Source organism: Elephas maximus, chromosome 18 (genome assembly GCF_024166365.1).
Source record: "Elephas maximus indicus isolate mEleMax1 chromosome 18, mEleMax1 primary haplotype, whole genome shotgun sequence".
NCBI classification, from domain to species: domain Eukaryota; kingdom Metazoa; phylum Chordata; class Mammalia; order Proboscidea; family Elephantidae; genus Elephas; species Elephas maximus.
The window spans coordinates 16,723,591-16,748,502 of record NC_064836.1 but is presented as its reverse complement, the minus strand read 5'-3'; the positions used below and the strand labels follow the sequence as shown (position 1 = coordinate 16,748,502).

At 45.3% G+C, this 24,912-nt stretch overlaps 1 protein-coding gene across 1 annotated transcript; it reads left to right on the top strand.

The window, feature by feature from the left end:
- The first annotated feature begins 418 nt into the window (after positions 1-418).
- On the top strand, positions 419-16,339 carry FCAMR (Fc alpha and mu receptor). The gene is made up of 7 exons (XM_049858485.1): positions 419-448; positions 509-569; positions 11,040-11,378; positions 12,953-13,709; positions 14,306-14,424; positions 15,110-15,217; positions 15,594-16,339. The coding sequence occupies exons 1-7, from the start codon at positions 419-421 to the stop codon at positions 15,626-15,628; spliced, it is 1,449 nt and encodes a 482-aa protein (XP_049714442.1). The 3' UTR covers positions 15,629-16,339.
- Positions 16,340-24,912: the final 8,573 nt, after the last annotated feature.

Below are 24,912 nucleotides of genomic sequence, written 5' to 3'. Positions count from 1 at the left end.
CTGGAATCCCACAGAGGGGTTTTCCCTGCTTCTGAACGCGTGAACCTCAAGGGTCGGGGAATTTTAACCTTGCCAACTGTGACCAAGGCCACATATGCATATTCAGAAGTGTGAAGATGAAGTCAAACTTCTCTCAGAGAGGGTAGTTCTTGTCCTGCTTTTGTTGCTGTTGTTAGTTGTCATCGAGTCAATTCTGACTCATGGTGACCCCATATGTGCAGAGTAAAACTGCTTCATAGGATTTTCAAGGCTGTGATCTCTCAGAAACAGACCACCAGGCCTATCTTCCCAGGTGCCTCTGAGTGTGTTGGAACAGCCAGCCTTATGGCTAATAGTTCAGTGCTTAACCGTTTATACCACGCAAGGACTCCTTTGTCTTACTCTTAGATGTAAGCAATCCAGCCCCCACTCTGTGCAGATGAGCAAACTGAGACCCGAGTGTGGGAAGGTACTGTCCCAGGTCCCTGCTGCGCCTCCTGAGCCTCTTCTCACTTAGTGTCCTTTGCAGGTCACCAACCAGGAGGCAGGATGGAAAACGCCCCTCCTCCTCACCCTGTGCCTGCTGCAAGGTGAGTGCCAACACAGCCCCCGGTTCAGAATGTACAGAACCATGCAAACACCCAGACCGCAGAGATTCCTGACCAGCACTGCAGAGGCTTCGACGCTCCCTTGCAATGTGGGCATATCCATGGTTTTTCTTCTTGGGGTCCAGGGCCAGACAGTGAGTCCGGGGAGAGGTCAGATTTGGCCAGGAGGAAGTGAGGGAGATAAGGAGCTCACAGGACAGGGCATGTGCCTGACTTGATAATTCCTAGACTATTCATATTTCAATATTGCCCATTTTCTGCTCTCTTCCATTTAAGTAGATGACTGAAAGTTGGCTGCATTTTCAGGATGAGGGTCCCAAGGCATGCAAAAGATGGAAGCAGCAGGGCTTCATGGCTATTCATCCTACAAACACTTAAGTGCCAGGCTCATAAAGATGAAGACTCTGCCCCACTCTTAAAGAGTTCAGAGTCTACAAAGGAACAAGATAGGTAAACAAAAATTCCATTTATTCACTTACTTATTTGCTCAACACACATTCATTAAGGGCCTACTCTGTGCCAGGCATTGGGAACAGAGAGATGAAGACAGGACCCTTAAAGGTCCTCACAGTCTAGTGTGGGTTGTAAGGCTGGCCAGGTATAGATCAGGCACAGATTACAAATAGGCCCCCCATGCTGTGGTGCCTGGATTTTATTCTCACGGTGATGTGGAGCCATGGAAGAACATAATGAGCTGAGTGGTTAGAGGTCCCTGAGTGCACATGCAGTTTGCCATCAGCTACTAACTAAGTTATCTAGTGTTGCTATAACACAGATACCACAAATGGGTGGCTGTAACAAATAGAAATTTGCTTTCTCACAGTTTAGGAGGCTAGAGGTCCGAATTCAGGGCACTGGCTCCAGGGGAAGGCTTTCTCTCTCTGTCAGCTCTGGGGGAAGGTTCTTGTCTCTTCCACTTGTTTCCTGGTTCCTTAGAGAGAGAAAGCCTTCCCCTAGAGCCAGCACCCTGAATTCGGACCTCTAGCCTCCTAAAAACAAATTTCCTTTTGTTAAGGCCATCTACTTGTGATATTTCTGTTACAGCAGCGCTATATGATTTTAGTGCTTGATTAATGAATAGAAAAGTTATGATAACACCAAAAAAAGAATTAACAACTGAGTCTGGCTTACACACAGGCTGTATTAAAAAAAAAAAAATCTGAGTTTTATTAAATCAAAAGTAGTCAATATTTAAGCAAGCACTCTGTACAATTTATCTTTATTTTACTCTCCCACCACCCCCTTTAAAATTTTTCAGGAGAGGCAGGTTTCCTTCGGTCTTGAATGAAACTGTAGGCAGACTCATGATTTTTATGCTAACTTAGAAATAATAGAAAGTCCCTGAGTGGCACAGATGGTTTGCTATCAGCTACTAACCAAAAGGTTGGTGGTTTGAACCCACCCAGCAGCACTGCAGAAAAAAAGAGTCCTGATGACCTGCTTCCTTAACGAAGAAAACCCCATGGAGCTCAGTTCTGCTGTGTAACCCAGGGGCCACCGTGAGTGAGAATTGACGCTAAAGCAACATTTTCTTTCTTTTTTTTAGATAGGTAATAGCCCTAATGGTCACTTTAGGTCTCAAATATTCTAAATTTAATAATGCTAAGTGTCCAGGTAAATATTTGGGCCAGCACTTTAATCTTCATACAAAGATATGCCCTCCGCAACCCCAGGGCCTGCAGTACTGGAAGGAGGAGAGGGTTGCATTCTCTCTTTGCCTCCTCCTTCCCCTCCACCCTGGCTCAGCAGTCGTCCATGATGATTTGATGCTGATTTGATGCTGATTTGGGGGACAGAGGAAAGACAGGAAACCAGGGCAGCTCTTACTTGATTGGAGGGCCTGGAGCTCTCTGGTCTGGTGGGGTGTTAAAGCTGGCCCTTCAGTGCTTCCTCCAGTGGGAGCCTTTGTGGACTTGTGGACACCACTGATGGTCCACTGCCCCAGGTTCTTCTTCTGCCCCTCCACATAAGAGTGCAGCCCTGACACTCTTAGATTCCACCTCAGAGGGCTGCAGACTGCCTCTGTCCCCTCTGGGACCCTCCTCTGGGCCAGGGAAGCACTCTTCCTCACCCCTCTGCTGGTGGAAGAAGGCAGACTTGGCAGGTGCAATCCTGTGCTCCCTCTGTCCTGCCTCAAACCTCTCACACTTTCTCAAATACCAGTCAGCTGTCCTCTAACCGCAGGCATCACTCATGATGCTCTTAAGTGGGCCATTTGGGCCTTTGGCTGGCCTGGGGTGAGGGTACGGGGACTCCTGTTGGTCAGTCATTTCACCCCATTACTAACAGAAACTTTAGCCACAGGGTGATGATGGCCAAATGAGAGCCAGAGGTACCCACCTCCACTGAAGGGTAGATGTGCACATTAGGAATCCTGGGGGGCAGCTCCAGTTGCAGGAATGTTAGAGTCCATAAGTTCTATGGATATATGAATACTTACTGTACGTTTAATGAAATGCACCACCAACTATATCAATAAAGACAAAGTTAAGTGGTAATTTATTAATAAAAGCAGAAAACCAAGGACCGTATTGGACAACAGTGATGGTGCCCAGATAAAGTTCCTGCATCCCTGATAAAAATGCCTGTACCACCACTTTGGAAATCTATCTGGCGTTATCTTAAACAGTTAAAAATAGAACTACCATACAACCCAGAAATCCCACTCCTCGGAATATACCCTAGAGAAATAAGAGCCTTCACACAAACAGATATATGCACACCCATGTTTATTGCAGCTCTGTTTACAATAGCAAAAAGCTGGAAGCAACCAAGGTGCCCATCAACGGGTGAATGGTTAAATAAATTGTGGTATATTCACACAATGGAATACTACGCATCGATAAAGAACAGTGACAAATCTGTGAAACATTTCATAACGTGGATGAACCTGGAAGGCATTATGCTGAGCGAAATTAGTCAGAGGCAAAAGGACAAATATTGTATAGGACCACTATTATAAGATCTTGAGAAATAGTATAATCTGAGAAGAACACATACTTTTGTGGTTACGGGGAGGGGGGGAGGGAGGGAGGGAGAGGGTTTTTTACTGATTAATCAGTAGATAAGAACTGCTTTAGGTGAAGGGAAGAACAATACTCAATACACGGAAGGTCAACTCAACTGGACTGGACCAAAAGCAAAGAAGTTTCTGGGATAAACTGAATGCTTCAAAGGTCAGCGGAGCAAGGGCGGGGGATTGGGGACCATGGTTTAAGGGGACTTCTAAGTCAATTGGCAAAATAATTCTATTATGAAAACATTCTGCATCCCACTTTGAAATGTGGTGTCTGGGGTCTTAAATGCTAACAAGCAGCCATCTAAGATGCATCAATTGGTCTCGACCCACCTGGATCAAAGGAGAATGAAGAACACCAAGGTCACACGATAACTAAGAGCCCGAGACACAGAAAGGGCCACATGAACCAGAGACCTACATCATCCTGAGACCAGAAGAACTAGTTGGTGCCTGGCCACAACCGATGACTGCCCTGACAGGGAGCACAACAGAGAACCCCTGAGGGAGCAGATCAGTGGGATGCAGACCCCAAATTCTCACAAAAAGACCAGACTTAATGGTCTGACTGGACTAGAAGAATCCCGGCGGTCATGGTCCCCAAACCTTCTGTTGGCCCAGGACAGGAACCATTCCCGAAGACAACTCATCAGACATGAAAGGGACTGGACAGTGGGTGGGAGAGAGATGCTGATGAGGAGTGAGCTATTTGTATCAGGTGGACACTTGAGACTGTGTTGGCATCTCCTGTCTGGAGCGGGGGTGGGAGGATAGAGAGAGTTGGAAGCTGGCAAAATTGTCACAAAAGGAGAGACTGGAAGGGCTGACTCATTAGGGGGAGTGCAAGTGGGAGTACGGAGTAAGGTGTATATAAACTTATATGTGACACTGTGACTTGATTTGTAAACGTTCGCTTGAAGCTCAATAACAGTTAATAAAAAAAAAAAAAATGCCTGTACCCCAGAATTGATCAAAAACGCTAGCCCTTTCTTTAATTCTCACAGGAAACGAACATAAAATTCCAAAGGCCTTAATTGTTATGTGTAACTAAAAGCTACTTACCAGTAAGCCAACAAATGAGTGCCTTTTTTAAAATTGTGCTTTATGGAGCAAATTAGTTTCTCATTAAACAATTAATATACATATTGTTTTTCCCTCCAGACCCCTCCCCTCCCTTATACCCATCAAAAATTGTTTCTTTCTGTGTGTAAACCTTTCCATGAGTTTTTATAACAATGGTCTCATACAGTATTTGTCCTTTTGTGACTGACACCACTCAGCATAATGCCCTTTAGATTCATCCATGTTGTGAGATGTTTCGAAGATTCATCATTGTTCTTTATCATTGTGTAGTAGTCCATTGTATGTATGTACCATTCATCCATCCATCTGCTGATGGGCATTTAGGTTGTTTCCATCTTTTTGCTACTGTAAACAATGCTGCATTGAACATGGGAGTGCATATATATATTCCTGTGACTGCTCTTATTCCTCTAGGATATATTCCTAGGAGTGGGATTGCTGAATCCTATGGTATTTCTATTTCTAGCTTTCTAAGGAAGCCTGTATCGTTTTCCAAAATGGTTGTACCATTTTTCATCCCCACCAGCAGTGCATAAGAGTTCTAATCTCCCCCCAGCCTCTCCAACATTTGTTATTTTCTGTTTGTTTTTTTTTTTAATTTGTGCCAGTAATTTCTGGTTGAAAAGGTGTCTCATTGTAATTTTGATATGCATTTCTCTAAAAGCCAGTGATCTCAAGCATTTCCTCATGTGTCTGTTAGTTATCTGAATGTCTTCTTTGGTGAAGCGTCTGTTCATACCCTTTGCCCATTTTTCAATTGGGTTATTTATTTTTTTGTTGTAGGGGTGTTGGATTTTCCTGTAGATTTTAGGGATTAGATCTTTGTCGGATGTGTCATAGCCAAAATTTTTTTCCTAGCCTGTAGATTCTGTTTTTACTGTTTTAGTGAAGTATTTTGATGAGCATAAGTGTTTAATTTTTAGAAGATCCCAGTTATCTAGCTTATCTGCTGGTGTTTGTATATTGGTAGTTTTGGTTTATATCCTATTTATGCTGTATATTATGTCCTCTAGTGTTGACCCTATTTTTTCTTCTATGGTTTTATACTTAAGTCTTTGATCCATTTTGAATTAGCTATTGTATATGGTGATAGGTATGGATCTTGTTTCATTTTTTCACAGATGGACATCTTGTTTTGTCAGTACCATTTCTTAAAAAGACTGTCTTTTTCCCATTTAATGGACTTTGGGCCTTTGTCAAACATCAGGTGGCCCTAGGTGTATAGATTTACATCTGGGTTCTCAATTCTGTTCCACTAGTCAGTGTGCCTGTCATTGTACCAGTGCCAGGCAGTTTTGACTACCGCAGCTATATAGTAGATCCTGAGGTTAGGTAGTGTGTGTCCTCCTACTTTGTCCTTCTTCAATAATGCTTTACTTATATGAAGTTAATGATTAGCTTTTCCATCTCATTAAAGAATGCTGTTGGTATTTGGATCAGGATTGCCCTGTATTTGTAGATTGCTTTGAGCAGAATTAACATTTTCATTATGTTGAGTCTATCTATTCATGAGCATGGTATGTTTTTCCATTTACATGGGTCTCTTTTGGTTTCCTGCAGTAGTGTTTTGTAATTTTCTTTGTATAGGTCTTTTATGTCCCTGGTTAGATTTATTCCTAAGTATCTTTTAATTTTTTAGGGTCATTATAGTTGGTATTGCTTCCCTGATTTCATTTTCATAGTTGTCTTTATTGGTATATAGGAATCCAACTGATTTTTGCATGTTTATCTTGTATCCTACTACTTTGCTGAATCTTTCTATGAGTTCTAGTAGTTCTATTGTGGATTCTTTTGGGTTCTCTATGAATAATATATTATCTGCAAATAGGGATAGTTTTACTTCTTCCTTAACATTTTGGACACACTTTATTGCTTTTTCTTGCCTTATTGTTCTAGCTAGGACTTCCAGCGCAATGTTAAATGGGAGTGGTGATAGAGGGCATCCTTGTCTTGTTTGTGTTCTCAGGGGAATGTTTTCAGCCTCTCTCCATTGAGAATGATGTTGGCTGTTGGTTTTGTAGAGATGCCCTTTATTACATTGAAGAATTTCCTTTCTATTCCTATTTTATTGAGAGTTTTTATCAGGAATGGGTGTTGGACTTTATTGATCGATCGTGTCCATTAGATCTTCTGTATCTTTTCTGAGTTTCTTTCTAGATGTTCTGCCCTTTACCAAAAGTGGTGCGTTGAAGTGTCCTACTATTATTATGGAACTGTCAATTTCTCTTTGCAGTGCTGTTAGGGTTTGTTTTATCTATTTTGGAGCCCTGTCATTGGGTGCATAGATATTTATTAAGGTTATGTCTTCTTGGTGGATTGTCTCTTTAATCACTGTATAACGTCATTCCTTGTCTTTTATAGTGGATTTTGTTTTAAAGTCTGTTTTATCTAGATTAGTATTGCTACTCCTGCTCTTTTTTGGTAGCTGTTTGCTTGATAGGAAACTCTGACAGTGTACTGGTTAAGTGCTACAGCTGCTAGCCAAAAGTTTGACAGTTCAAATCCACCAGGCACTCTTTGGAAACTCCATGGGACAGTTCTACTCTGTCCTATAGTTTGCTCGATATATTTTTTCCATCCTTTGATTTTTATATATTTATGTTTGTTTCTAAGGTGTGTCTCCTGTAGACAGTGTATCAGTGGGTCCTGTTTTTTTTATCCATTCTATCACTCTCTGTTTCTTCATGGGTACATTTAAGCCATTTTTGTTCAGTATGATTATCAATAGGTGTGAGTTTATTGTTGTCATTTTGTAGAGCTTTTGTGTGTGTGTGTGTGTGTGTGTGTGGCAATGACATTTTGTTTTGTTCTTCTTCCTCTCCTGTGCTGAGTTCCTTTTTTATTTTATTTTGTTGTTGTTTCTTTCATTTTTGTAGATTTTTTGTTTACTGAGACTTCATGTTTTTCTTCTTTATTTTGATGAGTAGTTTTATTAACTTTCTCTGTGGTTACCTTGAAATTTACCTCTATCTTCTTAAGTTTAAACCAGTCTTTTATTACTTAATATCTCCTTGACTTCCTCTTCATTTGGGAGTTCTATACCTATACTGTTTATTACCTTTTTCATTTTTCTGATGTTGTTGTCATTTACAGAATGATTTTTCTGGCTTCTTGTTGTAAATTTTTTAGATTTTTTTTTTTTATTCTTGAGAGTTAATTATCTCAATTGGTATCTGGCTGATGCTGTTCTGAGTCCTAGATCCAGGTTGTTGTCTAATGTTGTTGGTTCTCTAATCGAAGGACTCCCTTTAATAGTTCTTGTAAGTTTGGTTTGTTTTTTACATATTCCATTAACTTTTTTTTTAATCTGGAAATGTCCTAATTTTGCCATCATATTTGAGTGAGAGTTTTGCAGAATATTATTCTTGATTGGCGATTTTTTCTTTCAAGATTTTATACATGTCATCCCATTGCCTTCTTGCCTGCATGGTTTCTGTGGTGTAATCAGAGCTTAGTCTTATTATTTTCCCTTTGTACGTGACAATGTGTTTTTCTCAAGTTTCTGTCAGGATTCTTTCCTTGACTTTGGTTTTGGCGAGTGTGATTATGTATGTCTTGGTGACTTTCTTTTGGGGTCATTCCTGTATTGGTTTCATTAAGCTTTTTGGATGGTCAGCTTTTCATCTTTCATGATATTAGGGAAGTTTTCTGTTAGCAAATCTTTAATGATCCTCTCTGTGTTTTCTAGTTTCTCCCCCTATTCTGGAACTCCTATCACATGCAAATTTTTGCTCTTGATTGTATCCCACATCTTTCTCAGGTTTTCTTCATTTTTTTCTCTGATTTTCCCTCAAACAAAGTTGTATACAAGGATTTGTCTTCAATTTTGCTGATTCTATCTTCCCTTGTTTCAAATTTGCTTCTGAAACCTTTGATTGCACTGTCTGTTCGTGAAATCTTGTTGTTTATCTTTTGGATTTCTAATTGCTGTTTTCATATGATTTCTAGTTTTTTTTTTTTTTTTTTTTGACATTCTGTCCCTGTATTATTTTCCTGAATTCTTCTAATGTTTTCTTCTGTCTTTTCCATGATTTTGTCTGGATTTTCCATGCTTTTTTCTATTTTTTCCTTATTTTTGTCTGCATCTTCCTTCATCTCTTTCCTAATCTCTTGGACAGTCCTGAATATTAGACTTTTGAATTCCCCGTCGGGTAGTTCCAGTGCCTTTTTTTCTACCAGAAGGCGATCTGATGTTTTATTTTGGTTGCCTTCTTGAGTCATCCGGTCCTGTTTTTTATATGTTTTGATATTATCTGCTGTCTCCTTGATAATAAGGAATTATTTTCTCCCTTTCTTGACTGTAGATTTGTTTTTCTCATCCTACTTTTTTGTTTCATTTGGTTATTTCTGGGCATGTGGGCTGGGTGTGTTTTGTTGCTTGTTCATCTGTGGGCATGATAATTCTCATCACCTTGTCCAGGTTCACAGGGCACATTGCTCAGTTATGGTGCAGCAGGGCAGGTCCAGAGGGGGGAAGGGGCAAGGATGGATCATTTGTGGCATGAAATGAGGCTGATGGGGGCTAGGCCAGGGCAGTGCAAGTGGGACCTGGAAGACTGGGGGGCCACACTAACTGAAAGGTTGGTTGCTTGAACCCAACCAGAGCCACCTTGGAAGAAAATCCTGGTGATCTTTTTCTGAAAGGTTACAGCCTTGAAACCCCTGTGGAGAAGTTCTACTCTGCACTCATGGTTGCCATGAGTTGGAACCAACTTGACAGCAATGGGTTTGGGTTTGGTTTTTGTTGGAATCTGTCAGCCCAGAAAGCACCACCAGCTGATCACAACTGTCCCATTTACCTCCTCTCTCCTCTCCATGCCTAACCCTGGAGGGACCCAAAGCAACAATTTTGAGTAGATGAAGGCATAAAGCAAAGAAAGAGACCTCAACATGTCCCTTTTCTCCACAGCCAACTTCCAAGCTTAAAGCAGGTCCTGGCTGGGAGTAAGAAAAAGGCTTCAATTGGAAAAGGGATTGGAGTTGCCATATTTCACTGGACTGGAAAGAATATTTAATTTTAGACTAGACTGGATTTTTTATTATCCAAGAGAGACTCTGAAAGCTATTATAGCCAAGATTATTCCTAAGATTTCATCCAGAGGCAGAGAAGGCCACAGAACAAGTATGAAGAAGCAGTTAAAAAAAAGAAGAAAAATTTGTTTCTACTTGCATCCTGTCAAATTTAACTCCTTCAGTAACCCATAAAGTGGTCATATATTATGGTTTAACTATGAGTCATCCTTATGCCTATTGCCAAAGCAGACACATTCACAGTACTTCTCATTGGTGTTTTTACAGTGGCATTTGATTGTTTCTGTTTCTACAGAAAAGTGGCCAGTATGATAAATTTTGCAACCACTGGTCCAGGGACATACCCACCAAACAGACCAGGATCAGGACACCTTCTCCCTTTCTAATGAAAAAGCACAGTGCTCCACGCCTACTATTTAGCATCTCTGTCTCTCTCTCTCTCTCTTCACTCCCCTACCCCAGCCTCACACAGGTACTTAGATTACAGCTTTTAAAGTCTCTAGTTTTGGAGCACAGTGGAAGGCACCCAGGCTCTGGATGGTCTTGAGTTCACCATCTTTTATGAGAGCACATGGTACATGACAGAGAGAGAGAGAAAGAGAAGAAAGATAGGGAGACAGAGATAGCTGCTGTCAATTCAACTCCAATTTGTGGTGACCTTTTTTTTTTATATACAACAGGACAAAATGTTGCCTATTTCTGTGTCATCCTCATGATCACCAGCGTGTTTGAGTTCATTGTTGCAACTATTGTGCCAGCACATCTCACTGAGGATCTGTTTCACCTTCACTGGCCTTCTACTTCACCAAACATGATGTCCTCCTCCAGCAATTGATCCCTCCTAATGATGTGTCCAACACAAGTGAATAGGGCAATATTCTGTTGTGATCCATAGGGCTTTCATTGGCTAACTTTGGGAAGTAGATCACCAGTCTTTTCTCCCTAGTCCATCTTAGTCTGGAAGGTCCACTAAAACCTGTTCACTATGGGTGACCCTGCTGGTATTTGAAGTACTGGGTGGCATAACTACCAGCACCATAACAACATGCAAGCCACCACAGTACAACAAACTGACAGACAGGTGGTGAGGCATATGATAAGTGTTAGCTAAATAGTCGGTAAAATATTATACAATGATCTTCTCTCAGATGGAGCCCTGCTCCAGCAACTAAGTTCTACCATTTCCATATTGATTCTTCTTAGCTTCATTTTCATGGTGGCATTTTCTGACCTGTCCCTAATTCTGGAAGACTTTGGGGCTTGTAACTCCCCAGTCAATACACTCAGCATTCCCTCTCCTTGGACATTTTCTGTTCCTGCAGCTGCAAATGCTTTGAAGACCCCGAAGCCAGTGTCTGGGGAGCTTGGGGGAGCTGTCACCATCAAGTGTCATTATGACCCCACTCCTGTCAACAGACACCAGAGGAAGTACTGGTGCCGCTTGGGTCCCCCAAAGTGGATCTGCCGCACCATTGTGTCCACCAACTACTACACTCATCGTAGCTACCATGGCCGTGTGGCTCTAGAAGACTTCCCACAGAGCAGCTTGTTTGTGGTGAGGTTGTCCCAACTGTCCCCAACTGATGAGGGGTACTACCACTGCGGCATTGGAAATAATAACGACATGTTTTTCTTCAGTGTGAATCTGACCGTCAATGCAGGTAGGAGCCAATGGCTGGTGGGGTAAGCTTGGCAAAGTGCTAGGAAGGAGACGGTGGGAAAGGAGGCTCAGAAACCCAAGAGAACTTTAAATACTAGGGGAGTGCTGATGAGCAGCTGAGGTTAAGGCAAGGACTTTAAAAAGTAGGCTTTTATTTTAGAAGTTCTATCAGGTAGAAGAAGCTCTAGTGGTGCAGTGGTTAAGAGCTCAGCTGCCAATCAAAAGGTTGGTGGTCCGAATCCACCAGCTGCTCCATGGAAACCCTATGGGGCAGTTCTACTCTGTCCTATAAGGTCACTATGAACCAGAATTGACTTGATGGCAATAGGTTTGGTTTTGGGGATTGGATCAGGTAGATAAGAAGCCCTGGTGGTACAGTGGTTAAGCGCTCAGCTGCTAACCAAAAGATTATCAGTTTGAACTCACCAGCCACTCCGAGAGGGAAAGATGTGGCAGTCTGCTTCCATAAAGATTACAGCCTTAGAAACCCTATGGGGCAGTTCTACCCTGTCCTATTTGTTCATTATGAGTCGGAATTGACTTGATGGCAATGGGTGGTGCAAGCGGTTAGCACACTTGGTTGTTAACCAAAAGGCTGGAGGTTCGAGTCCACTCAGAAGCACCTCAGAAGAAAGGCCTGGTGATCTACTTCCAAAAAATCAGCCTTTGAAAACCTTATGGAGTGCAGTTCTACCCTGACACACACGAGGTCATCATTATTTGGGGCTGACTCTTTGGCAAACTGACTTGGGTTTTTTGGTTTCTTTTTTTTTTTCTAATCAAGTAGATATTAGGCAAAACTTCCCAACTGAATGTTCATAAGCCATCCTACCCAAGTCCCCCACCAGACGTTGTAGAGTATATGTTTGGAAGTAATTCCAAGAAGGTAGTGAATTGAATAATGTAGTCTCCCGTGGTCGTGATGTCTCAGGGGGTCAAACACGCAGAGGAGAGAGCACTGTACAGCAGGCAAGACAGGTAGGACAACTAAGGTGCAGGGACAGAGGGCCTGCAAGAAGGCTTTTCTTATAGCAGACCCTGGCTGAGCCCCTCAGCAGACATCAAGCAGCTACCCGGTCTATCCCCTCTGGATCAGGTTCCAGAAAGTTGGTCCAGAGCCAGGCACCGAGAGAAGGGCATCCCAGCTGTGTAAGTCCAATCTGCAGAAGAGAAGCAGCCAGGCTTTTATGCCTGAGCATGGATTTGTTTTATTAGATGCCACCTTCTAGCCATCTGCTGAGATTGGCTGCTCTGCTGGAATGAAAGTTTTTCTTTATTGAAGAGCTGTACATGGTGGGCTGTGGGCCTCCAGGGAAGGGACAGTATGGGGGTCCTGGTTAGCTGGGTGGAGAGATGTGGGCATGAGAGGGGAGATAGGAACATAAAATGTCAATATTTGTAACAGGCTAGAGAATGCATCCAAGATTCCCAAATTTTAATTTTATCCCATCTCTTGGCCAAAGACTGCATCTCTTAGTAGGTTGCATTCAATTTTAAACCTGGTGTCCTTTGCTAAACCCAGTAGGTGGCCTGGGGAGCTTTCCCCTGTGGTCTCTCTCTCTATTGTTCTCACAGGTCCTCCCAGCACCATCCCCACAGCAGCTCCAGCTGCTAGTGAGCTTACCATGAGATCCTCAGCAACAGCATCTCCAGTGGCCAACAGGTGGACCCCAGGAACCACCCGGACTATAGAAGGGCAGGGAACAGGATGGGACAGAGTTGTGCCAACTCCGGGAGCCAGCAGAACAACATCTTCAGCTAAAGGAGGACAAGTCCCAGGAATAACCAGGGCAGTAGCTCCCGGGACAGGCAGCTGGGTAGAGGGTTGCATTAGAGCAACAGTTCTCACCCCAGAGAGCAGGACTTCAAAACTTACAGTCACGTTGAATACAACAGAAGATGTTTCGGTGTGGGACACCACAAGCTCAGTAGCAAGCAGGGATAGGGTGAGCAAAGAAGAAAGGAAGATGACAACTCCCAAGGTTGATGGGCCAACAGAGGAAACAAGGAGGGTCAGACTACCCCCGAATCCAACCTGGAATGTCACAGGAACCATCAGACCATCGACTCTGGTCTCAGAAAAACGGGCCTGGGAAACCCTCCAAGGAGCAACATCTGTTTCTAAGCAACCAACCCTGGGCTCCACTGAAGAAACCACACCAGCTGCAGGTGTGTGGACCTTGGGAACCACCAACATAGAGATGGAAACTGAGGGAAGCACTGAAGGGGACTTGGCGTCTGCTGCTGAAAACAGTGGTCCCCAAGCAACTCCAAGCCAGTTCCCAGCAGCAGGGCCCCTGAGACCTCATGGCAAGGGGTCCTCCGTGGAGAGGTAAGATCTCAGGCCCCTTCCCTCAGCCGGGGCTCCAGCTCTGCTTTGTCCCATGGTATGCCCCTTGATGAGCTGACCTCTGTGCCCCTCTCCTTCCTTTCAGTCTCCCTGTGTACCCACAAGGCAGAAAAGGACAGGGATATAAAAATCAGATACCCTCCCTGGTTCCAGGGTCCCCGCTGTGAAAGTGCTACCTGAGTGTTTTCAGGTGGCTTTCAAGCCAAACTTAAATGATAGACTGGAACCTTAGGGACTTTTTTAGATTTTTTTACAGATGAGGAAAGGAGGCTCCAGAGAAGGGAAGTGAGTTGCTAAAACCACGGGAAAGATTGTGCAGAGCCAAGTGCAAGCCTAGGTATCCTGGCTCTTGTGGGCCTCCTTCCCTCTGTGGCACCCAGTGAGGCCGACGCAGGACCGGCAGGCAGGGGTTCTAGTCCCTGCTCTGCCACCAACCAGAGAAGAAGCCAAGGCATCTGACTTCTTTTCTGCGCCTCTAAAATGAGGGGCTTGGGCCAAACAGTGTTTAATTTTCTCTCCAACTCCAACCTCCCCTCTTCTATACTCTCCCCACCTCCACCCTGCTCCTTCCACCCCAGTTCTCTTCCAGAAGAGAACGGTGTCTCTCAGATTCTGCCTCCGGTCTCCACGGTGCTGCCCCTGGTTATACTTCTGGCTCTTGTTCTATCGCAAAAGAAGCTCTGGAGAAAGAAGGCCTGTGAGTCAAGTTTAAGTAGCTCCAAGGCTGGGGGGGGAGAGCGCTTGTTTCCACATGATACCCTTGGGGAGGGTGGAGTCAGAGGGTACCAGGTCTTTTGGATATTAGTCGATTTTCAGTTCATAGTGACCCCATGTGACAGAGTAGAACAGCCCCCTAGGATTTTCTAGGCTGTAATCTTGATAGGGAGTCCCTGGGTGCTGCAAACGGTTAAGTGCTTGACTACTAGCCCAAAGCTTGGCGGTTCCAACCCAGCTAGAGGCGCCTTGGAAGAAGCCTGGAAATTTGCCTTGAAAACCATGTGGAGCACAGTTTAAGGAGTCCTGCTGGTGCAGTGGTTAAGCGCTCAGCTGCTAACCAAAAGGTCAATGGTTTGAACCCACCAGCCACTCCGGCAGAGAAAGCTATAGCAGGCTGCTCCTATAAAGGTTACAGCCTATGGGGCAATTCTACCTTGTCTTGTAGTGTCGCTGTAAATCAGAATCAACTCCATAGCAACAGTTTTTTTGGTTAAATCTTTATGGGTGCAGATTGCCCGGCCTTTCTCCCTCAGAGATAATGGGTAGGTTTGAACCGCCAATTTTTCAGTTAGTAGCTGACCACTTAACCGTTGCACCTTCAGGGCTCCTTGAATATAGAAAAGCTAAATTCTAGTCTAAGCCATTTTACCTCTCTTGGCCTTTAGTTTCTTTTTCAATCAAATGGAGAAAATCACCTTCGTCTTTACTTCTCACTGGCATCCCAGGGCTCAAGGAGAAGTTCTTTGGAGGATGGCAAGACATAATGCAAACCCGTAGGTATACAAACCCCATAAGCAACCCCAGCAACACTCAGCAGGAGTGCAAGGCCCAGATGTGGGGCCAGACTACATTTGCACCTTCTGCACAGCCCAGCTGAAACCCTTCTAGAGCAATGTGCCCGGTTCAAATACTCCCAAAGAAGTGCTTCGTTGTGTTGGATGTGGTGAGGAAAGGTGAGGTTTTCTGGGAGCAAATGGAGGAGGTTAAGATTCTCAGACCCGAAGCCCCAAAGACCAGTCTAATTGCTGTTGATCTGAGGGCTCGGTTGCTAGTCTTCTGTTTTAAGGCTGGCAGTGGGTGGGGGTCGGGGGATCAAATTCAGCAGCTTCCACGCCCAGCACCGTCAAGGCATGCCCTGTGTCTGTGCAGCTCGGAGGCAGAAAGAGCACCACGGGTCACCCTGACCCAGATGACACGTTTCTGGGAGTTGAGCTTCACACCTGACCAGCTGCCCCTCATGGAAAGGAAGATGCTGCAGGATGGCTCATGTCATACCCATGTCGGCCTGCCCATCACGGCAAAGGACCCCAGGCCCTGAGGAATGGAAGGAGAAGTTGCTCAGCCACCATGCCATGGCAGGACAGGACAAGACATCTCCGTGACCCCACCTCTCCTCCTCACCTTCCTTCATCCATGTGGAGAGAGCTAATGAATAAAAATGTGTGGAGCGAGGCTGGTGGAGGATGGGGGTAATTGGTAAACCATCCTTGGGGCTAAGAAGGTCAGGCATTCTTCACAGCCAGAGTTGACAGTATGACTTAAAGAGCCTTCAAGAAACAGTTTATTAAACATGGAAGAAGGGCACTAAGAAGAAGTGTAGAAATTCCATTCCTGGAGGTTTGAAAATATAAGAGGCTTCCAGTCAAGGTGGAGAATTACCAAGCCTCAGCCACCATGCCCAGCCCTTGCTGGGCTACCCCAGTCAGGACTCAGTCTGCTCCACACATTTTTATTACACCCCCCTTGTGTCACTCACTGCTGTTTCAGGCACACCAGCCAGACTTGCCTTCTCAAGCTGCCTTTCCGCTCCTTTGGGGCAGTGATTGTGTTTTATCCACCTCACTATGTCCTTAGGGAATTTCTAACGCAATACCAAAATAAACCAAACCATTACCATGGAGCCAATTCCAACTCATGGTGACCTAATGTTTTACAGAGTAGAACTGAGCTCCACAGAGTTTTCTTGGCTCTAATCTTTCTTTCTTTTTTTTTTTTTTTTTTTGTACTCTAAAAGGTTTACAGAACAAATTAGTTTCTCATTAGACAGTTAGTACACATATTGTTTTATGACATTGGTTAACAACCCACAACATGTCTACACTTTCCCTTCTCAACCTTGGGTTCCCTATTACCAGCTTTCCTGTTCCAACCTGCCTTCTAGTCCTTGCTCCTGCACTGGTGTGCCGCTTTAGTCTCATTTTGTTTTATGGGCCCTACCAATCTTTGGCTGAGGGGTGAATCTCAGGAGTGACTTCATTACTGAGCTGAAATGGTGTCTGGGGGCCATACTCTCAGGGTTTCTCCCATCTCTGTCAGGCCAGCAAGTCTGGTCTTTCTTGGCTGTAATTGTTATGGAAGCAGATTGCCAGGCTTTCTTCTCTGGTGCTGCTCGATTGGCTCAAACTGACAACTTTCAGGTTAGTAGTAGAGCACAACCCATTTGCTCCACCCAGGGCCCTTCCCCATTTCAGTAGAACCCCAATAGATATTTGCAATTGATTGGCTGACTGGAGGGCATAGGCTGTGACCCATGCAGATGCTCTGAATCCCCCAGGCTTCTGCCCAATCAATTGTAGTGCTCTAGGTTGACCACAAAGGCAAGTGGCCAAAAGGAAGGACACCCCTTCCTCAAACCATTGCTTCCACTTTGTCTTGCCCTTATATGCTGTTTGGTGCTGGCAATCAAGGGTGACTTGTTGCCCAAAACCCTCAGCAATAGCTGTGGGAGAGCAGGGGTCATTGGAAGGGATTGGGCACTTCAGTCAGTCATACTAGCCCAGACCTTTTGACTCAGTCACAATTGTCTGGGATTTTCCTAAATTCATGGAGAAGGAGGGTATTTTTCAGTAGATTTATGCATTCTTCACAAAGACCTTCTTGTTCGACTGCTTATAAATCTTTGACAGCAAGGACCATAAGTGAAGCTGGGACTTTGTGTATGGGCGGGCGGTGGGGGAGGAAGGGAGGTCAAAAAGAAGGCAGAGTAATTTTATGTGGATTCCACTTTACCTCATGCCTGTTAGGGAACTTCCCTCTATCCTGGGTCCAGCTGTCTTTTCAGGAATCACATCTGATCTTTTATTTTGACAGATCTGTTGGTAAGATGTCTAGACTCTGTGTTTGGACAGGGAAGGCTTTGAGCAATGGAAGCAGAAGGGAAAGAAAGTTTCCAACGTGGAGTTGAAAATTGTCAGACAGACACTGCCATTGCCCCCTCCTAAGCCACCAGCAACACCAGAAACCCTTTATTTACACGTCTTCAGATCTGGCGCTGAGCCCAGACACTGTACTAGGAAAATCAAGGCAATGAGGCTTCATGCTTGGTGAGAGAGACAGGCAGTCTTGAATTAGTAGGGAAGTTGCCTTCACCCCACCAAGTAGAATCAGAGAATTTCAAAGCTCACAGGTTCTTAGAGATTAACTAGTCCAGTATCCTCAGTCTGGAGTCCTGCGTGGTACAGACAGTTACCACACTCGGCTACTAATGGATAGGCTGGAGGTTTGACTCCGCCCAGAAGCACCTTGGAAGAAACGCCTGGCAATCTGCTTCTGAAAAATCAGCCCTTGAAAACCCTATGGAGCACAGTTTTAATTTGATGCCCATGAGTCACCAAGAGTCAGAGTCAATGCAACAGCAGCAAGTTTACCTTTAGTCTAACCAAGCCAGTTACCATCGAGTCGGTTCTGACTTATGGCGAGCCCGTGTGTTACAGCGTAGAACTGTGCTCCACACGGTTTTCATGGCTGCGGCTTTTCAGAAACAAATCACCAGGGTTTTCTTCTGAAGCACCGCCGAATGGGTTTGAACTGCCAGTCTTTTTGTTAGTAGCCAAGCGCTTAACCATTCGCACGACCCAGGTACTCCACTTTAGTTTAGAGGTGAGGCAACTGAGGCTTAATGTGGGGAAGTAACTTGTTTAAAGTCACCCAGTTAACCCACTTACTAGTAAAGGAGTGAAGACTAGAGGAGGAAACTCACCATCTCGGTCTAATTAGCGCCCTTTCACTACCAGTGCTCAGTAGTGTATCAACGCATAACTAATTGCCAAAGATTAATGTACCATGGTTGTGTCTCCAGACCATTTTCACGCACAATATCTCAGTAACCTGGCCCACGAGCCTGTAAGAAAGCTAGGACAGACACCATTCAACCAAGGAGGAAGCAGGCCCTGAGAGTTATGTAATCCAGCCAAGGTCACCCAGGTAATTAGCGGCAGGGACAGGATGAGAACCCAGGTGCATATGTTGGTTCCTCCTAACCAGTGTTTTCCCGGTTGTCCACAGAATGCTAGATTCTCAGGATGTTAAGAAGTATTCTGAGGAAAAGAAGGATTGCCATGTCAAAGAAATGGGGGAAATATTGGGTGAGACAACAAACAGGTTCTTCTGTGCAGGATTTTTCCAAGCCTCTAACATGCTAGGAGTCCTTGGGTAGTGCAAACAGTTAATGTGCTCCACTGCTAAGCAAAAGGTTGGAGGTTTGAGTCTACCCAGAGGTGTCTCAGAAGAAAGGCCTGGCGATCTGCTTCTGAGAAATCAGCCACTGAAAACCCTGTGGAGCACATTTCTACTGTGGCACAGTAGGGTAGCCATGAGTCAATTCCGACTTGATAGCACCTGGCTTGGCTTTTGGTTAACATACTAAGGTACAGTGTGAATAGCCAGGGGGCAGGGATACTATGAGCACTTCCCAAGAACATCGGGCTATTTTGTTTTGGCGAAGCAATCTCACGGGACTCAAGCTCCTCAGCTTGCTCTTTGTTGGAGAAAGCTTGATGCAGTAAACCAGAGGCTGGCTAACTTTTTCTGTAAAGGGCCAGATAGGAAATAGCGTCAGCTTTGCAGCCTCTGTCGCCATTACTCTGCTGCTCTGAGGCAAAAGCAGCCGCAGACAATAAGTGAATGAACACCTGTGGCTGTATTCCAACAAAATTTTATTTTATTTACAGAAACAGGCGGCAGGATTTGACCTTTGAGCTATGACTTGCCAACATGCTTCTTCACTAAACCATAAAGCTAAATAGGACTCACCTGCCCCTGCTTTGGCCCGAAGGCTCAGATCCCTGACAGCCTAGCTCCTGGGGGCTCTCTCCTTTCTCTGAGCTCCTCTAATACTGTCTGTCTGGGATTTAGCAGTGAGGACATCCTGTTTGACTACCCCTTTTGGGGGAGGGAGGGAAGAGTGGGACCAGCCCAGCAAGGGTGTCGCCACATGAAGGAGTCAGAGGCAGTTTCCAGAAGAGTAAAGACTGCAGAGTCAGGGTGTCCTAGGGGAAGCTGAGGTCCACCAGAGAGAGGAGCCAGTCCAAGTTCAAAGGGGCCAGAGCAGAGCCAACATTACAGCCTTAGGGCCAAGAGTTTGGATTGCAGCTGAGCAGAGATAAGATCTGAGTCAGAGCCCTTCCAGGCAGGAGGTGGACACCGTTGGAGTTGGCAGCTGTCATTTACAGGCTAACGGATGCATGGAGTTGGGCAGGGATAGGTTGTCTTAAAGGGCCAGATGCAAAAGAGACAAAGAAGGCAAATTCTACCAATGAGTATTGTCAGTGATTTCTTTTTTCCATCTTACTTCCCCAGCTAGCATGATGCCCACACCACTGGGACGGGGGGCAGGGAAACCTCCATAACCAGGCTGGAGTCAGGGAAGCTCCCATGAGATTTTAATCCAGGATGCAGGGAAGCCGTTGACTCTCACACGATCAAGCAAGTTCTCAGGAAAGAGCACAGCTTTCCGGTATACCTCCACACCCTTTCACTGACTGATCCTGCATCAGCGTATTAAAACCAGTTGCCATTGAATCAGTTCTGCCTCGTGGAAACCCCATGTGTGTCAGACAGAGGAGAAGTGTAGACCTGTGCTCCATAGTGTTTTCAATGGCTGACATTTTAGAAGTAGATCTCCAGGCCTTTCTTCCACTGTTAATAGTACTTAAGTGTTCGTTATTTCTGCACAACAGGTACTTATCCTAGGTGTTTTCACGTTCAGCATCATGTTCAGTGCAACATTTCATACAGAGGGCATTGTGATTCTTATTTTACAGATGAGAAAACTGAAGTCCAGAGAAATTAAGTAGTTTGCACTGTTAGGGAAAAGGAAAGCTGGGATTTGAACTCAAAGTGGTCCTCTCCGCAGCTTGCATCCTGGTCACTGAGCCACGTTACTCTCCTCCTTGTTTGGATTTATGGCTTGAGTCTCAGTGAAGACTGTTCCCGTGTAAGGTTCTAAAGGCTTCCTTGTTTTCCTTTCTTAGGCCCGCATGTGGAAGGTTTCATAATCACTTCCGGTAATTTGTTCTTTTTAGCCACCTAGCTGGTTTGTTCCTCACCTGTTTAAGTGAAGAGTGAAAAGTTTACAGAGCCGGAACTGAGAGCTAAAAATTCAGGCACTGACTCTGAGTACTTTGCTAGTATTTTTACAAATAGAACTCACATCTTAATTACCTCTGTGGGGGTCCGTTGATCTTAACCAAACCCAAACCAAACCCACTGCCATCGAGTCAATTCTGACTCACAGTGACCCTATAGGACAGGCTAGAATTGCCCCACAGAGTTTCCAAGGAGCACCTGGTGGATTTGAACTGCCGACCTCTTGGTTAGCACTTAACTACTACGCCACCAGGGTTTCCCTGTTGATCTTAAGTTACTCAAAATGCTTAACCCCAAGCCAACTACCCACAGCTCTCCAAAACCCTTTGGGAGCACCTTCTTCTCTTCCAGTAGCCAGTGTGGTCTGGGAAGTGCAGGACGGGCTTAATAGCAGCCTCAGTCGGACGTAAGGAGGAAGGTACTTCAGTCAAATAGGGATGGTTCCCTTGACGACTGTCCATTTTGCAGCTGCCCTAGAGCTGAGAACTCAACAAAAGTTGAATGGAAAATGGAGATCCTGCACATAAAGAAACGGACCCTGTGTGGGGAATCCTTGATCTACTTCTGAAAAAGAGCCACTGAAACCCTATGAAGTACAGTTCTACTCTGACACACATAGGGTCGCCATGAGTAGGAAATGACCCGACAGCAACTGGTACTGGTACTGGTGGGTGGTCCTATGTGCAAAGTCTGGTCCCCATTTTTCCTTAAGTGACACAGCTTGGCTTATAGTCACCGGCCCTCTCAGGCCAGCCAGCTTCTTCACTGTCAGCAGAAAGACTAGCTGTCACACCTCTGCCTACTCTCCAAAGGGTCAGCTGAAACCCAGGCAGGTGGCAGAGAGGTGCTGGCCACAGGAGAAGAGCCCGCACCCCACCTCTGGAGCACGTGGACACCAACAGGAGCACTTGGGCCCTGGGCCGGTGGGCCACTATTTGCCTCCTGCCCCATTTTGTTAAGGACACACACTAATCAGCCCTGAACCCTCCTGCGGGGTCTTTTCCGGCCTCTGCTGTGTTCCCACGCCTCACCTACTTACTGCTCCTGTCTAGACCAGCCAGTTCTGCCCTGAGGGTAGAGAAACAAAGGCCACTTCTCCTAATGTCACAAATTTCTGGCTCTCCAACCCTGAGTGTTTTAGAGAAAAGGAAGCAGGCCTGTACTACCATGACCAAAGGCATTCTCCAAGTTGCCCCACAATTTGTCCGAAGATGTTGGTTGTACCTCATTTCAGATGATAGGTTCAGAAAAGGGCATCAGGGAATTTGCTTCCTGAGGGCCTGGAATGGGAAGGGCAACTGTTCTAAACTCTTAAATTTGCCTGTTCTCTCTTCCCCCGCCTTAGCCCACATAGTCCAAAAAACTAAAAGTTAGTTACAACATACATCACAAAGCCTGACTAGAAATAAGCAAACACTCATTCTACAGATGGGAACATTGAGGTCAGATGGGCACAGGGTGCAGGGGCCACAGAGGTGTTTTCTCAATGGCTGCCGGCTGCTTCCATCTAGATTTGCCCGTTCTGCTCAAAGGCGAACTTTGGGCTGAGGGCCAAGTCCAGACCAGGAACAAGGAAACACTGAGTCTTCGGGAGAACCCCAATGGCTTATTAAAGGGGCTGGGCCCTGTCAGCTGACACTCCTACTTCAAAAATTTTCCTCCTTCCTGTACTCCCTGGCCAGGGTGTGGAGGCACTGGAGAGCAGGAGAGTGGTTTGCTAACCTTAGAAAAGGTTTACTCGTTTCTTCCTCCCTCCTAAAACCTGCTATTAAAAGATCTTCGAGGCCCCGGGACTAGGCTCAAAGGTGAAAAAGAGAGTCGGACCAAGGCCTATTTTCCATTTTAAGGCTCTTCACGTTTGCTTTTACCACCACTGCTCCCCGCGACAGCTGTCTCCTGCCAACGGGTGACAACTAGGGTCAGGAATACTATATAATTATCTGCTGGTGGCAGTGGGGGCTACGTGTGGCATGGATAATTCCCATGGCCAATATCCTTTAAAATTTTTTTTTAAAGGATGGGGGCTTGTCATTTAACTTTGGCAGATTCACTGTCACAATTCTGTTTTCCAATGATTAGTACTAAAGTGACATCTAGAGATGACAGGGCCTTGGGGGAATGCTGGATTACAGGGTTGGCTGGCCTGGAGTTAAACTTTGACTCCAGATGGGGATTAAACATTGACACAGCCCAAGACCCACACGGAGTAGCAGAGAGCTGGCAGTCAACAGCCATGATAAGCATTTCTTCTGTCCTTTCTTATCTTGATCTTGACCGTTAGGCAAAAGCCATCCTTATGAGAACCACCCACACTGAGGGATGTCCGATGGGCAGTGGGAATCTGGGGAAAGGCTGTCTGTTTTAGCCCCTCTCCTCTACTGGTGGCTGGGCCAACTCAGGGGCTTGCAGCGCCATGCTGATAGTGCCCAGCTAAAGAGGTGGATCTTTGGAGAGCCTGGGGCTTGGCCCTCTCCAATCTTCTCTGGATCCAGCAAAGGTGCAAATGGAAGCCCCTTGCTATCTGTGAAAACACAACCCCAAAAAACCTCATACCTAGAGTGAAGGCTTTGGGAAGTAGAAAACAATGCCCAATGCCAGAAGACCTTGGTTCTAGACCCATCTGTGCCATTACCTCTTTGAGAACTGGGACAAATCATTTCACTTTTCTGCTCTTGGTTCTTCATCAGTCAGTGGGGAGCCTCTCTTTTTTATGAAAGTCTGGGCTGTCCCACTCATTTGATGCTGAATCATAAGTGCCTATTAAATGCTAGTCGCTTCACATATTACATTTAATCTTTATAACATTCTTGTGGGGTGAGTATAATTAGCCCCACTTTATAAATGAAGAAACTGAGGCCCAGAGCCCCTCAGGGTCCCCCAGCTAGCAGGTGGCAGGATTTAGATGGGAACCCAGGTGGTCTGAGTTCAGAGGCAGCACAGCCTCTCCACGCTTCTCCCTCCCAGCTTCTGTTGTTCCTGGGCAGACGACATCTCAATTAAAGGGTAAACCCGTAAAGAACAGGGATGCATGCTCCTGCTTGTCTCTGGAGCCTCCCTGGACCTCTAGATTATCCCATTCATTGTAAGTGCTTGTGCAAACTGAAAAATGCCCCCCCAAAGATATGACCAACGCTAATCCCCAAAACCTGTGAATGTGACCCTATTTGGGAAAAGTATCTTTGCAGATGTAATTAAATTAGGGATCTTGCACTGGATTATCTAGGTGGGCCTTAAACCCCACCTCAAGTGCCCTTACAAGAGAGAGGCAGAGGGAGACTTGAGACACACACAGAGGAGGAGGCCATGTCTTCACGGAGACAGACATTGGGATGATGCAGTTACAAGCCAAGGAATGCCACAGCTACCAGAAGCTGGGAGGGGCAAGGAACAGCTTCTTCCCCAGAGCCCCTGGAGGGAATGTGACCCTGCCAACACCTTGATTTTGGACTTCTGGCCCCCAGAACTGTGAGAGAATAAATTTCTGTTGTTTTAAGCCATCAAAGTTGTGGTAATTTGTTACAGCAGCCACAAGAAACTAACACAGAATCTTAGAACTGGAAGATTCTTGGAAACTCTTGGCCTAGCCCTCTCATTTAACTTGCAGCCTTAAAGAGGGAAGTGATTTGGCAAAGGCCACTCGGCAAGTTAGAGTCAGAGCCAGAACCAAGATGCTGGTCACCTATCGCCAGCCCAGGCTCTGTCCACTCCCCTGCCCTGACTCAAGCCAAGGCCCAGAATCATGAAAGTCAAACAAGAAACTATTCCTCTTATTATTTTCTTCGTTTATAATTACTTCAGAAGCAGACAAAGTGATGTAAGTTGGGAAGTATAATTACTGACATTATCATCAATATTACTGAGTTGGGCAGCTGGAACCTCTTGGCCAATCCCTCCTCCCCGAGGGCTGGGATGCAAAGGCTGTTTTAGGGTCACCAGGATCCAGATGGGGAAGCATGGTTGTGAGAGGGGAAGCTGGGGGACTCCAATCACGCTGCCAGTGTGTGACTAAGCCCAAAACAGGATGAAGGATTTTGACTGCCTGGTTCTTCCTGGGTTCTACTTCTCACTTTTCTCTTTCTCTAAGCTAGGTCAGTCCTGCACG

What these genes read in the sequence shown, in the direction of transcription:
- FCAMR (XM_049858485.1), top strand. Translation starts at nt 419, where the DNA reads ATGAGCAAACTGAGACCCGAGTGTGGGAAG. An exon ending in CACCCTGTGCCTGCTGCAAG is followed by an intron (nt 570 to 11,039) that starts GTGAGTGCCAAC and finishes CTGTTCCTGCAG; the next exon opens with CTGCAAATGCTTTGAAGACC. An exon ending in AAGGGGTCCTCCGTGGAGAG is followed by an intron (nt 13,710 to 14,305) that starts GTAAGATCTCAG and finishes CTTCCACCCCAG; the next exon opens with TTCTCTTCCAGAAGAGAACG.